The sequence below is a fragment of the Oncorhynchus nerka genome, unplaced genomic scaffold (assembly GCF_034236695.1).
Source record: "Oncorhynchus nerka isolate Pitt River unplaced genomic scaffold, Oner_Uvic_2.0 unplaced_scaffold_887, whole genome shotgun sequence".
Taxonomy (NCBI): domain Eukaryota; kingdom Metazoa; phylum Chordata; class Actinopteri; order Salmoniformes; family Salmonidae; genus Oncorhynchus; species Oncorhynchus nerka.
In genome coordinates, this window is record NW_027040406.1 from 115398 (window position 1) to 131477 (window position 16080).

General features: G+C 44.0%; 1 protein-coding gene across 2 annotated transcripts; it reads right to left on the reverse strand.

Annotated features, from left to right (window-relative positions):
- Positions 1-4561: 4561 nt before the first annotated feature.
- LOC115116903 (zinc finger protein 260-like) lies at positions 4562-15795 on the reverse strand. 2 transcript variants are annotated; one of them, XM_065016764.1, is made up of 4 exons: positions 15182-15795; positions 14187-14419; positions 13591-13744; positions 4562-5824 (listed from the first exon to the last, which is right to left on the reverse strand). In XM_065016764.1, exons 1-4 carry the CDS (start codon positions 15519-15521, stop codon positions 5010-5012), a joined length of 1542 nt encoding a protein of 513 aa, XP_064872836.1. In that variant the 5' UTR covers positions 15522-15795; the 3' UTR covers positions 4562-5009. The 2 variants fall into 2 exon arrangements, with proteins under 2 accessions (XP_064872836.1, XP_064872835.1); XM_065016763.1 differs by having other exon boundaries at positions 4562-5827; positions 15182-15794.
- Between the last annotated feature and the right edge of the window lie 285 nt (positions 15796-16080).

A 16080-nucleotide genomic window follows, 5' to 3' on the forward strand; every position in this document is an offset into this window, starting at 1 on the left:
AAAAATAAATAAAAAATTCACTATTCAACCACACCAAAGAATACATAGATTCGACCCATTTCAAATAAGCAAATATGCTTTCCAAACATGCCAGAAGGCAATCTAAAACAATGTAGTTAGAAGCTCTGGTTGTGCGCTATCAACTAGTGTCGGTGATGAACTGGTAGTCTCTTCTTCAAATCACAAGCAGTTTCCTTTGCACACTTTAAGTAATACTTTGCCATCCTCTGGGAATATATTACATATTGTTGTATTAGGTTTTCACACAAATACATTCAATTCAAAGCTGAGTGACGTCGAGGCATAAATGTTAGGTCCCGTGTACATTTATGAATGTATCTGCAACATACAGTATGTCGTATCATATTACCTTGGTCTACCTTTATAAATGTTAGGTCCAGTGTTTTTCAGCAGCAGGGACTGGGAGACTAGTCAGGATCGAGGTAAAGATGAACAGAGCAAAGTACAGAGAGATCCTTGATGAAAACCTGCTCCAAAGCGTTCAGGACCTCAGACTGCGCTACACCCGCAATAACATCTGCTAAACACGTGTATGTGACCAATTACGATTGATTTGATTTGAAAGTACTGAGTAAAGGGTATGAATACTTATGTAAATGTATTAAATTAGCAAACAGTAGAGGGGGAAAAACAATTGAATACATTTTTGAATAAGGCTGTAACGTAACAACATGTGGAAAGAGTCAAAGGGTCTGACTACTTTCCGAAGGCCCTGTATTTAACATTAATGTGAGCAGTGATTCCATGTCCATGTAAATAGAAGGGCAGCAGCCTCTAAGGTGCAGGGTGGAGGAACCGGGTGGTTGTCGGCCACTATATGTATGTATACAACATGTCTCCGATCCATTGGCCTAAATAGCGACCTGTCAAATCAATATGTGCTTTGATGTATGACACGACATACCAAAAACAGGACAGGTCAAAGGAAATGGACAATATGGAATGAAGGCTTCCTACTGTTCGGTAGTTTCACTCCGTGGACTAAATTGTCATGACAATCAGTGTTTTCAAGTTTGTATTCGTACATTTTGGACGAGCTGATCCTAGCGGAGTAGAAGGAAATACATCTGTGTTTCCCGCTACGTTTTTTTTCTTCTTTTTTTGTAAATAGTCTCAAGATAACTACTTATGAACTTGGGGAATGGATCTTCAGAGCTTAAATACCCCCCAAAACCGTCTTAAGCCTTTGTCGGGATCTGAGGGGTATACTATGAAGCAAGCTAGATCTACTCAGGTTTACTGTATGAAGCTAGCTAGATCTACTCAGGGTTACTGTATGAAGCTAGCTAGATCTACTCAGGCTTACTGTATGAAGCTAGCTAGATCTACTCAGGGTTACTGTATGAAGCTAGCTAGATCTACTCAGGCTTACTGTATAAAGCTAGCTAGATCTACTCAGGGTTACTGTATAAAGCTAGCTAGATCTACTCAGGGTTACTGTATAAAGCTAGCTAGATCTACTCAGGCTTACTGTATAAAGCTAGCTAGATCTACTCAGGGTTACTGTATGAAGCTAGCTAGATCTACTCAGGGTTACTGTATGAAGCTAGCTAGATCTACTCAGGGTTACTGTATGAAGCTAGCTAGATCTACTCAGGGTTACTGTATGAAGCTAGCTAGATCTACTCAGGGTTACTGTATGAAGCTAGCTAGATCTACTCAGGCTTACTGTATAAAGCTAGCTAGATCTACTCAGGGTTACTGTATAAAGCTAGCTAGATCTAGTTACTGTATGAATCTAGATCTACTCAGGCTTACTGTATAAAGCTTACTGTATAAAGCTAGCTAGATCTACTCAGGGTTACTGTATAAAGCTAGCTAGATCTACTCAGGGTTACTGTATGTATAAAAGCTAGCTCAGGCTTACTGTATGAAGTTAGATCTACTCAGGTTACATTCTAGCTCAGGCTATTACTGTATGATGGTGGACATTGCTAGCTAGATCTACTCAGGGTTACTGTATTGAGGCTTACTGTATAAAGCTGCACTCTAGATCTACTCAGGGTTACTTACTCAAGCCTGTCACGCCTAGCTGATCTCTGTTTCACTAGCTAGTCCTGTATTAGCTAGATCTACTCAGGGTTACTGTATAAAGCTAGCTAGATCTACTCAGGGTTACTGTATAAAGCTAGCTAGATCACCCAGGCTTACTGTATCACCTGTATGAAGCTAGCTATCTTCCTAATTATCCCCTGTGTATTTATACCCGTGTTCTCTGTCTGTTTGTTGCCAGTTCCTCTTGTTCGTTCAAGCTAACCAGCTAACTAGGTTTTTCCTGTCAGCGCCTTTGGTTTCACAGCCTCTCTTTCCTCCTGGTTTTTGCCCTTTGCCTGTCCTGATCATGTAACCTCCTACCTGACCTCTTTGCCTGCCGTCCTGTACCTTTGCTCCACCTCTTGATTACTGAACTCTGCCTGACCCTTCACCTGTACCTTCGCCTTACCCTGAATTATCGACCCCTGTCTTTATCTGCCCCTGTTGGTACAATAAACATTGTTACTTCGACAGTCTGCATCGGGGTCTTACCTTGATTCCCGATAAAGCCTGTTGTAGTTTGTAAGTGATAGTGCACCCGCTGCTTATTCAAGCCTGTTCTAGCTAGGCTTGTATAAGTGTCTATGTCGCACATGGCTAGTGGAACACCGACAGACAATACCGAACCATCAATCCATGGAGGAGTCACCCTTACCAAAAGGTATTGCAGTAAGAGTGTATTATAACTGCAGTAGGCAGCAAATAATGCATCCAAAATAACACCGTGGACTGTAATTACTGCAGTTTCCAAACTGCAACCTCTGTTTGTCAGGGCAGAACCACATATTTAATTTGTGCTGAAATCCAAATGAAGGAATAGTTATCTTGCAAACTCAGCAGGCTGGTGTGAAGTAGGCATCTCTATTTTATTACATTATTACTTGTCATTAATGTGATCTTTGTTGTGCTTTATCAATGCACAAGCACCTTTTTCACCACTCCTACCGATAAAATAAGTTATTTATTCATACTAAAGTTTTACTGTGTGTGAAAACAACATGCAATGTGATCAGTATTTTAATATTTAAAAAATTAACACAATTTGATTTGTTAATTATTTATATCAATATTCCTCAAATTAAATGGGACAAGGACGCAATCTTTGCAAGAGGGAGGAAAACTGATTTTCATTGGTCCTCAACTTGCAGCTCAGACACATGATCCAGGATAAGTGGAGTTAGTCCTGAGTTAGCCTGCCCCAGACCAGGTTAGTCCTGAGTTAGCCTGCCCCAGACCAGGTTAATCCTGAAGGATTCCTTACAATAGAAACTTACCTGGCTTAAAGGTGAGCCACCTTCGTGTGACTGGTTATCTCGAGTTGAACTCAGAGTTAACCACTAAGATACTTTGCTAACTCCTCAAACCTAATTCATAGTATAGAGTTCAGGACTAATAACGCCAATATAACTTCATGTTTTACAGAATAATTTGTATTTGTATTTTTATCGATTGAGATATATCTTATATGATGTCTAGCTACTTCTGAAGCACATGCTCTGCCCTAGAAACGAGTTGATTAAAAATACAAAGAATATTGAGACAAATCAGTCATTTGTGTAATATTAGGTTTTTACACGATGTAAAAGCACCATTTCCTATTGAGATGCGGAACATAGAACACGGTCTCTTTCAGAACGTTTGTGACGACCAAGAGATCTGTCATTCATTCATTGCTATGATCTCCTGAAGAAGCTTTCCCGTTTCCAATCTTTCTGTGCCCCCAAATGTTTGAATGTACTAATAAAGTTAACAGGTTGTTATCTACCTGGCTAATGAGGTAACAAACATGGCTGAACAACCAACATGTAAAATAAAATGGTTAACAGCCCGCGAGGAGTTTTAGAACAGCAAGCGACGTGTTTTATGAATGGAAAATGCGCCCCCCAATACGTGACAGGAATAATTTAAAAAATCCTGTTTGGTTTAGAAATGAGCAGTTTTCGCTGTAGTAATGGTGCTAGCACGACGCTAACGAAACTACGCTAACGACGCTAACGAAACAACAGCACAGCGAAGCTTTATCATTACAAAAAGTATTTATCTGGGTGATATTTTTTTATAGGCGCACTGGTGCTCCTGAATTGAAATTCCAGGTCGCACAGGACGATAATAAGGAGCATGTGCGACTGAAACAGGGGGGTATTTAATGTCTCATCTAGGGTGGTGGAACGCCAGGACCTGTCCTGTTTCCTGCAGACTTAGACCTGAGTGGTATATAACAACAGCAGGATCGATGAGTTAGCCAGCTACCTTTTATTATTTTGAAAAGGGACGCTAGAAATGGGCATGGTCTGAAAAACGCATATCTAAGTTGAGATTTTTGAATGAACCAGAAAATCTATAGTTATTTCTGGTTCTTTATCAAAGTTTGATGGCTAGCCCTTATTGATCCTGCCTTGCAGTACACCCCTCTCAATATGAATATGTACATTATGAATAAATACTGTTGGAATTAGATTCCTACGTTTTTCTCAGTCTGTACATTTGTTTATTTTTTTCACACACACACACACATATACAATGCAAACACAAGAGGAAATACAGCACATGTAAATAGACAGCACTTGATTAACACACAGAGAGTAAATACACAAAGACAGAGTTCTAAAAAGTTCTAATTGAATTAAAAAGCATTTACAACCGACCTACTCTATACTGAAACAGATATACTCACTATGTCCAATTCATGTTAAAAAACATTGAGTTCACTTTGTACAATTTGATTTCGTGTGACACAAACAAATAAACAGTCAGTGAAAAAAGAACGAGACAAGTGTTGGAGCACTGTATGTGTTAAATACATCAGTTAATTAATGAGTTACGTTACACCTCTCTTTCCACACTGAGAGCAGTGGTAAGGTGTTTCCCCCTGTGTCTGTTACCTCGTGGTCTTTCAGGTTCCCTAATTGGGTAAATATCTTTCCAATATATATTTCTCTGCAATGTGGATTCTTTCAAGGCTTCTCCGCGGAGTGTGTCAGCTCATGTTTTTTCAGGTATCTTGACTGTGAGAAACTCTTTCCACACTGGGAACAGGGGTGAGGCTTCTCTTTTATGTGTGTCCACTCATGTGTTTTCAGGCCCCATAACTGGATAAAACTCTTTCCACACAGAGAGCAGTGGAAATTCTTCTCTCCTTTGTGTAATATCTTATGTTTTGTCAGGCCCCCTAACTGATTAAAACTCTTCCCACACAGGGAGCAGTGGAAGGGCTTTTCTCCTGTGTGAATTCTCTCATGTGCTTTCAGGTGCCCCAACCGGGTAAAACGCTTTCCACAATGTGAGCAGTGGAAGGGCTTTTCTCCTCTGTGCATGCTCTCATGTCCTTTCAGGCTTCCTAAATGGGTAAAACGCTTTCCACACAGGGAGCAGTGGAAGGGCTTTTCTCCTGTGTGCATTCTCTCATGTTCTTTCAGGCTCCCTAATTGGGTAAAACTCTTTCCACAATCGGAGCAGCGGAAAGGCTTCTCTCCTCTGTGCCTTCTCTCATCCATTTGCAGGTGCCATAAACGGGTAAAACTCTTTCCACACTGGGAGCAGTGGAAAGGCTTTTCTCCTGTGTGTATCATCTCATGTCGTTTCAGGCTAAATAACCTGGTAAAACTCTTTCCACACTGGGAGCAGTGGTAAGTCTCCTCTCCTGCGTGTATTCCTTCGTGCCTTTTCAAGGACCCTAACCGGGTAAAACTCTTTCCACACTGGGAGCAGTGGTGTCGTCTTACTGGTTTGGACGTCTCTGGCTCTGGTTCCTCTGAGTCTGGTCTTTCAGCTGCTAAAGAAAAATAGTATTGTGTATTTAAAAGAGACCTGAATGAAACCTCCACATGAAACAACTGTATTCCTATGAGGTTGAATCCTAACCACATCCCTCACTAACCTGAGGCCAGTTTTCAAACAATTCTTACATTTGAAAAAGTCTTATAGCAGAGCACTATAATCATAGAAATTGAGGACTACAGTATTTAAATCAATGTCATAGGCTGCATTTGATCCATTGTTAATAATGTTTTGTTGTTGGGCCCACTCTTTGACGGTAAAACACATCTTACATTGTGGCTTTAAACGGATACTGCGAGATTCTGGCAACTCGTGTTAGCGCAATGACTGAAAGTCTACAGGTATGCTAGCGGATTACATTTCATTTACATTTAAGTCATTTAGCAGAGCGACTTACAAATTGGTGCTTTCACCTTATGACATCCAGTGGAACAGCCACTTTACAATAGTGCATCTAAGTCTTTTAAGGGGGGGTGAGAAGGATTACTTTATCCTATCCTAGGTATTCCTTAAAGAGGTGGGGTTTCAGGTGTCTCCGGAAGGTGGTGATTGACTCCGCTGTCCTGGCGTCGTGGGGGAGTTTGTTCCACCATTGGGGGGCCAGAGCAGCGAACAGTTTTGACTGGGCTGAGCGGGAACTGTACTTCCTCAGTGGTAGGGAGGCGAGCAGGCCAGAGGTGGATGAACGCAGTGCCCTTGTTTGGGTGTAGGGCCTGATCAGAGCCTGGAGGTACTGAGGTGCCGTTCCCCTCACAGCTCCGTAGGCAAGCACCATGGTCTTGTAGCGGATGCGAGCTTCAACTGGAAGCCAGTGGAGAGAGCGGAGGAGCGGGGTGACGTGAGAGAACTTGGGAAGGTTGAACACCAGACGGGCTGCGGCGTTCTGGATGAGTTGTAGGGGTTTAATGGCACAGGCAGGGAGCCCAGCCAACAGCGAGTTGCAATAATCCAGACGGGAGATGACAAGTGCCTGGATTAGGACCTGCGCCGCTTCCTGTGTGAGGCAGGGTCGTACTCTGCGGATGTTGTAGAGCATGAACCTACAGGAACGGGCCACCGCCTTGATGTTAGTTGAGAACGACAGGGTGTTGTCCAGGATCACGCCAAGGTTCTTAGCGCTCTGGGAGGAGGACACGATGGAGTTGTCAACCGTGATGGCGAGATCATGGAACGGGCAGTCCTTCCCCGGGAGGAAGAGCAGCTCCGTCTTGCCGAGGTTCAGCTTGAGGTGGTGATCCGTCATCCACACTGATATGTCTGCCAGACATGCAGAGATGCGATTCGCCACCTGGTCATCAGAGGGGGGAAAGGAGAAGATTAATTGTGTGTCGTCTGCATAGCAATGATAGGAGAGACCATGTGAGGTTATGACAGAGCCAAGTCACTTGGTGTATAGCGAGAATAGGAGAGGGCCTAGAACAGAGCCCTGGGGGACACCAGTGGTGAGAGCGCGTGGTGAGGAGACAGATTCTCGCCACGCCACCTGGTAGGAGCGACCTGTCAGGTAGGACGCAATCCAAGCATGGGCCGCGCCGGAGATGCCCAACTCGGAGAGGGTGGAGAGGAGGATCTGATGGTTCACAGTATCGAAGGCAGCCGATAGGTCTAGAAGGATGAGAGCAGAGGAGAGAGAGTTAGCTTTAGCAGTGCGGAGTGCCTCCGTGATACAGAGAAGAGCAGTCTCAGTTGAATGACTAGTCTTGAAACCTGACTGATTTGGATCAAGAAGGTCATTCTGAGAGAGATAGCGGGAGAGCTGGCCAAGGACGGCACGTTCAAGAGTTTTGGAGAGAAAAGAAAGAAGGGATACTGGTCTGTAGTTGTTGACATCGGAGGGATCGAGTGTAGGTTTTTTTCAGAAGGGGTGCAACTCTCGCTCTCTTGAAGACGGGAGGGACGTAGCCAGCGGTCAGGGATGAGTTGATGAGCGAGGTGAGGTAAGGGAGAAGGTCACCGGAAATGGTCTGGAGAAGAGAGGAGGGGATAGGGTCAAGCGGGCAGGTTGTTGGGCGGCCGGCCGTCACAAGACGCGAGATGTCATCTGGAGAGAGAGGGGAGAAAGAGGTCAGAGCACAGGGTAGGGCAGTGTGAGCAGAACCAGCGGTGTCGTTTGACTTAGCAAACGAGGATCGGATGTCGTCGACCTTCTTTTCAAAATGGTTGACGAAGTCATCTGCAGAGAGGGAGGAGGGGGGGGAGGGGGAGGAGGATTCAGGAGGGAGGAGAAGGTGGCAAAGAGCTTCCTAGGGTTAGAGGCAGATGCTTGGAATTTAGAGTGGTAGAAAGTGGCTTTAGCAGCAGAGACAGAGGAGGAAAATGTAGAGAGGAGGGAGTGAAAGGATGCCAGGTCCGCAGGGAGGCGAGTTTTCCTCCATTTCCGCTCGGCTGCCCGGAGCCCTGGATGATAGTTAGCATTGTCCTGTGAAACTACCTCTAACTTCCTTCATAGTGCACGGCAGTCTACAGGTATGCTAGCGGATGCTGTTAGCATTGTCCTGTGAAACTACCTCTAACTTCCTTCATAGTGCATGGCAGTTTACAGGTATGCTAGCGGATGCTAGTTAGCGTTGGCTAGTGAAACTACCTGTAACTCCCTTCATACTGCACGGCAGAGACAGACAAAATGGATCCACGAGTTCATCTGACATTGGGTACAGTCCCTTCAGAAAGTATTCATACCCCTTGACTTGTTCCACATGTTGTTGTGTTACAGCCTGAATGCAAAATGTATTAAATAAAACATTCTAATTCATCCACACACAATACCCCGTAATGACATCACAATACCCCGTAATGACATCACAATACCCCATAATGACATCACAATACCCTATAATGACAAAGTGAAAACGTGTTTTTAGACATTTTTTGCACATTGATTGATAATGAAATACAGAAATATCTCATTTACATAATATTTCCCACCCCCGAGGCAATACATGTTAAAATCACCCGCGTTTACAGCTGTGAGTTTTTCTGGGTAAGTCGGTCAAGTTGGTTATTGATCATTGCTAAACAGCCATTTTAAAGTCTTACAACAGATTTTCAATCCGATTGAAGTCAAAACTGTAACTACGCCACTCAGGAAGATTCAATGTCGTCTTGGTAAGCAAGTCCAGTGTAGATTTTCTGAATGCTGGAAACACTTGGCTACTCGGTTTGTTGTTTTTGATTTAAAAAAAACGAAGTTAGATCATAAATACTGAACATGTTTTTTGCATGGATTCTGAAAATATTTATTGTTCCGGAATCCTGCTTTAAAGGGGAAGTTGACAAACTCTTGTGGGTCCTTTATAACACCTGGCTGTTTGTCAGGATCCCAGACAGTTTTTAGGTACATTGTTTGAGTATCAAATCAAATCAAATTTTATTTGTCACATACACATGGTTAGCAGATGTTAATGCGAGTGTAGCGAAATGCTTGTGCTTCTAGTTCCGACAATGCAGTGATAACCAACAAGTAATCTAACTAACAATTCCAAAACTACTGTCTTATACACAGTGTAAGGGGATAAATAATATGTACATAAGGATATATGAATGAGTGATGGTACAGAGCAGCATACAGTAGATGGTATCGAGTACAGTATATACATATGAGATGAGTATGTAGACAAAGTAAACAAAGTGGCATAGTTAAAGTGGCTAGTGATACATGTATTACATAAGGATGCAGTCGATGATGTAGAGTACAGTATATACTTATGCATATGAGATGAATAATGTAGGGTAAGTAACATTATATAAGGTAGCATTGTTTAAAGTGGCTAGTGATATATTTACATCATTTCCCATCAATTCCCATTATTAAAGTGGCTGGAGTTGGGTCAGTGTCAATGACAGTGTGTTGGCAGCAGCCACTCAATGTTAGTGGTGGCTGTTTAACAGTCTGATGGCCTTGAGATAGAAGCTGTTTTTCAGTCTCCCGGTCCCAGCGTTGATGCACCTGTACTGACCTCGCCTTCTGGATGATAGCGGGGTGAACAGGCAGTGGTTCGGGTGGTTGATGTCCTTGATGATCTTTATGGCCTTCCTGTAACATCGGGTGGTGTAGGTGTCCTGGAGGGCAGGTAGTTTGCCCCGGTGATGCGTTGTGCAGACCTCACTACCCTCTGGAGAGCCTTACGGTTGAGGGCGGAGCAGTTGCCGTACCAGGCGGTGATACAGCCCGCCAGGATGCTCTCGATTGTGCATCTGTAGAAGTTTGTGAGTGCTTTTGGTGACAAGCCGAATTTCTTCAGCCTCCTGAGGTTGAAGAGGCGCTGCTGCGCCTTCTTCACGACGCTGTCAGTGTGAGTGGACCAATTCAGTTTGTCTGTGATGTGTATGCCGAGGAACTTAAAACTTGCTACCCTCTCCACTACTGTCCCATCGATGTGGATAGGGGGGTGTTCCCTCTGCTGTTTCCTGAAGTCCACAATCATCTCCTTAGTTTTGTTGACGTTGAGTGTGAGGTTCCTGACACCACACTCCGAGGGCCCTCACCTCCTCCCTGTAGGCCGTCTCGTCGTTGTTGGTAATCAAGCCTACCACTGTTGTGTCGTCCGCAAACTTGATGATTGAGTTGGAGGCGTGCGTGGCCACGCAGTCGTGGGTGAACAGGGAGTACAGGAGAGGGCTCAGAACGCACCCTTGTGGGGCCCCCGTGTTGAGGATCAGCGGGGAGGAGATGTTGTTGCCTACCCTCACCACCTGGGGGCGGCCCGTCAGGAAGTCCAGTACCCAGTTGCACAGGGCGGGGTCGAGACCCAGGGTCTCGAGCTTGATGACGAGCTTGGAGGGTACTATGGTGTTGAATGCCGAGCTGTAGTCGATGAACAGCATTCTCACATAGGTATTCCTCTTGTCCAGGTGGGTTAGGGCAGTGTGCAGTGTGGTTGAGATTGAGTATTTAGAGCATAATAAAAAATACACAATGAGTAACGATAACATGGCTGTATACACAGGGGCACCAGTACTGAGTTGATGTGTAGGGATACGAGGTAATAACATGACTGTATACACAGAGTACCAGTACTGAGTTGATGTGTAGGGGTACTAGGTAATAACATGGCTGTATACAGAGTACCAGTACTGAGTTGATGTGTAGGGGTACTAGGTAATAACATGGCTGTATACACAGAGTACCAGTACTGAGTTGATGTGTAGGGGTACGAGGTAATAACATGGCTGTATACACAGAGTACGAGTACTGAGTTGATGTGTAGGGGTACTAGGTAATAACATGGCTGTATACACAGAGTACCAGTACTGAGTTGATGTGTAGGGGTACGAGGTAGGTTGATGAGTAGGGGTACGAGGTAATAACATGGCTGTATACACAGAGTACCAGTACTGAGTTGATGTGTAGGGGTACTAGGTAATAACATGGCTGTATGCACAGAGTACCAGTACTGAGTTGATGTGTAGGGGTACGAGGTAGGTTGATGTGTAGGGGTACTAGGTAATAACATGGCTGTATGCACAGAGTACCAGTACTGAGTTGATGTGTAGGGGTACGAGGTAGGTTGATGAGTAGGGGTACGAGGTAATAACATGGCTGTATACACAGAGTACCAGTACTGAGTTGATGTGTAGGGGTACGGGATAGTTGATGTGTAGGGGTACTAGGTAGTTGATGTGTAGGGGTACTAGGTAGTTGATGTGTAGGGGTACGAGGTAATAACATGGCTGTATACACAGAGTACCAGTACTGAGTTGATGTGTAGGGGTACGAGGTAGGTTGATGAGTAGGGGTACGAGGTAATAACATGGCTGTATGCACAGATTACCAGTACTGAGTTGATGTGTAGGGGTACGAGGTAGGTTGATGAGTAGGGGTACGAGGTAATAACATGGCTGTATACACAGAGTACCAGTACTGAGTTGATGTGTAGGGGTACGGGATAGTTGATGTGTAGGGGTACCAGGTAGTTGATGTGTAGGGGTACTAGGTAGTTGATGTGTAGGGGTACGAGGTAGTTGATGTGTAGGGGTACGAGGTAATAACATGGCTGTATACACAGAGTACCAGTACTGAGTTGATGTGTAGGGGTACGGGATAGTTGATGTGTAGGGGTACTAGGTAATAACATGGCTGTATACACAGAGTACCAGTACTGAGTTGATGTGTAGGGGTACGGGGTAGTTGATGTGTAGGGGTACGGGGTAGTTGATGTGTAGGGGTACGAGGTAGTTGATGTGTAGGGGTACGGGGTAATGGAGGTAGATATGTACATATAACTAGGAATAAAGTGACAGATGAGAAACAGTAGCAGCAGTGTATGTTGATGTGAGTCATGCAGATCGTCCAGGTAGCCATTTGGTGAACTATTTATCAGTCTTATGGCTCGGGAGGGGAGAAGCTGTCCTGTTGGTTCCAGACTTCACACATCGGCACCTCTTGCCGTAGGTGATACGATCATTTCCATGGTAATGTAGAATGTTCATTCAGATGATGCTAACGGATGTGGCTCATGCATTGGAATGTATTTATTGTCATGTCAGTTGAGTTGATTCAACAAATCACAGCACAGACTGATGGGAACAATTCCTGCTTTTAGTTACTGCTTTGCTCCAATGGGTACACTCGCAACGGCCGACAGTCCACCCATTATGACATCATCATCTTGAATGGGAACACCTGTTCTGTCCAATGAGGGGATTCGATTCATCTGGAGCCCAGCGAGGCTTGTTTTACAACCTGGTGAGGTTTTGGAACTGGGCTGCCTCCCAGGTCTGAGTCAGCACATGGAGTAATGAGGAGGATTCTGTGGGAAGATCTCAATTACATACTCCTCACTTCGCCTCTTCTCATCTCCTTCTCAAAACACACATTGGATGAGAGACAGAGGTCCTCTGGATTTCTCATCTAATGTGTTCTGATAAGGAGAGAGGACACAAAGAGTATGCAATTGGGATCTTCCCTGCGTTTTACATAAACCCCACAGTTTTCAAACATTGTACCTAGAGATCTACCGTCCTGTAGGTTCTCAAACACTGTACCTAGAGACCTACCGTCCTGTAGGTTCTCAAACATTGTACCTAGAGACCTACCGTCCTGTAGGTTCTCAAACATTGTACCTGGAGACCTACCGTCCTGTAGGTTCTCAAACATTGTACCTAGAGACCTACCGTCCTGTAGGTTCTCAAACATTGTACCTAGAGACCTACCGTCCAGTAGGTTCTCAAACATTGTACCTGGAGATCTACCGTCCAGTAGGTTCTCAAACACTGTACCTAGAGACCTACCGTCCTGTAGGTTCTCAAACATTATACCTAGAGACCTACCGTCCTGTAGGTTCTCAAACATTGTACCTAGACACCTACCGTCCAGTACGTTCTCAAACATTGTACCTAGAGACCTACCGTCCAGTAGGTTCTCAAACATTGTACCTAGAGACCTACCGTCCTGTAGGTTCTCAAACATTATACCTAGAGACCTACCGTCCTGTAGGTTCTCAAACATTGTACCTAGAGACCTACCGTCCAGTACGTTCTCAAACATTGTACCTAGAGACCTACCGTCCTGTAGGTTCTCAAACATTGTACCTAGAGACCTACCGTCCTGTAGGTTCTCAAACATTGTACCTAGAGACCTACCGTCCAGTAGGTTCTCAAACATTGTACCTAGAGACCTACCGTCCTGTAGGTTCTCAAACATTGTACCTAGATACACTGACCACAGAACTAATGAGCTGCTCTACAACAGTGAATACACTGACCACAGAACTGTAACAGAAGCAGATTGTAGTCTCATCCACACACCATTGTTCTTACTTGAATCTGAATCTCCCTCTTCTTCTCCTCTCACAGTTCCACTCAGACCCGATGTTTTCCTGCAGTCGACCAGCCGCACAGACACCCTCTTCAGACCCCACAGTAAGGCAACAGTGGGAGAGGCACGACCTGGGGACTCTGGGAGAGACATGTCCTGGAAACCACAAAAATAAACAATCAATTTAGGGTGGGAAACACTCTCCTACCTTGATTCCTCTCGTTCTCTCGACCTCCTGCTATAAATGTTGTGGAGGAGAAAGTCCAAGAGGAGGAACCTCAGATCAGAAACACACCCTCCTTCATTCCTAATTCTCTGGACCTCCTGCTATAAATGTTGTGGAGGAGAAAGTCCAAGAGGAGGAACCTCAGATTAGAAACACACCCTCCTTCATTCCTAATTCTCTGGACCTCCTGTTATAAATGTTGTGGAGGAGAAAGTCCAATCAGAATCATCTGTATTTGCCAAAAAACATTTACACATCAGTATTTGGATGAACCTCAAATGTTCTCCTCCAAATGGATTTATAGAAGGAGGTCCAGGAATTAAGGAAGGAATGTTGAGAACCAGAAACCCTTTGTGACTGGGATGTACTCACACCACTCCCCCTCTGCTCTGGGGTGTGGCTCTCTGGAGCCAACTCCGCCTTCAGCCTGTTGCTAGGAAACCAATCCTTGTCTTTCATGTCGCAGTGAATAGAATCGTCATCACCACCAAACTGTCTGGGACTCCCGGGTGTCACATTAGATTCTTCCTGTGTCTTTCTGATGTCCTCCTTCACTGTAGAGCCCTGGGAGGGCCAGGAAACTGCATATTGCCTCGTTTTTGGATCTGTAAAAGGGAAGAGAGTTTGACTACCGGTAAAAACATAGGTTATAGCTCGCTCCCTCATCTGATTCCAAACATACTATTGGTAAAAACATAGGTTATAGCTCGCTCCCTCATCTGATTCCAAACATACTATTGGTAAAAACATAGGTTGTTGCTTGCTCCCTCATCTGATTCCAAACATACTACTGGTAAAAACATAGGTTGTAGCTCGCTACCTCATCTGATTCCAAACATACTACTGGTAAAATCTGATTCCAAACATACTACTGGTAAAAACATAGGTTATAGCTTGCTCCCTCATCTGATTCCGGTAAAAACATAGGTTGTTGCTTGCTCCCTCATCTGATTCCAAACATATCACTTATCATCCTAGGACCTTCGGTCGGAGAGCAATAGATGAGCGAACTCTGAATACAAACTAAAGGAAAATAAATAAATACACTTTTTTTAAAGTACTATTTTTGATACGAGGTCATAAGCCCAATAATGACAACAACAACAAACAACAAAAATACGTCTTAATACGCTGTGATCAAAATCTTAACTATTGTTTTTTGCTACTTTAAGACATGTATGTGGGGTGTATTGAATGTTATAATGGCAGGATTACATTGGAGTTGATGCTTTAAATCAATGTTGTTTTTTACTGGTTAATTAAGCTTTCTTCAGTGTACCGACACATGTATATATTTTTTTACTATTTAAAACCACACACCAGTTCAACAACTGCATAGTTCCCCCTGTTTTTAAGACAATACTCACCAGTGTTAACCGGATCTTCTGTCTCCTCCTCCGCCTCCTCTTTCACCCCAAAAGGTTTCTCTTCTTTCAATGTTATTGGCTCCTCCTTCACTCCAAAAGGCTCTTCTTTCAATGTGATAGAGGAAGCCATCTCCTTTTTTATTCTGAAAGCTTCTACCTCCTCTTCCATCGTGACAACCTCTATCCCTTCCTCTATTTTAATTCGACAAGCTTCTTCCGTTCCTATCACTGTAATATCCTCCTCTTCTTCTTTAATGACAATGTTCATCCCCGTAGCTGCTTTCTCCGTCCAGCAGACCTCCTCTTCATTAGCAGGAGGAGAGTAGCTTTGTGAGCTCATTGTCAGGGATGTTAGCTACTTAGCATTAGCGACTAGCCTAATGCTAGGCTCGGTAACACATGTGCAAATTTAGCAAGCAAATCACGTTTAATTGAACTAGTAGATACGTTAAATGAACTGTGTTTAAATCAGCGAGATTCGTGTAGCTACACAAAAATGGCATACAGAGCTTCAATGTTTGTATTTCATGTTGGCTAGCAAGCTACAGAGATGGTTGAGCGGTGTTGTTGAAGACGCGTCCAACGCAGTCGGTCGTCACTAGTTACCACAGCCACAAAGTCATAAACCCCACCCATTCCCACAATTTATCTTCTTAAATTTAGATTTCAACCTTAACTCTAACCACATTGCTAACCTTATGCCGAACCCTCAATTAAGACCAAAAAGAAAATGTTTGTTTTCATACATTTTTCGATATAGCCTATTTTTTTACATTGTGGCTGTGGTAACTAGTGGAAACCCGTGTGTCCACTACATTATACGTCACGTGAGAAGCATCACCTGAAAGACTTCGTCATCTGCTGACTGGAGTGGGTAACGCAGTTTCTAAAAATATTCA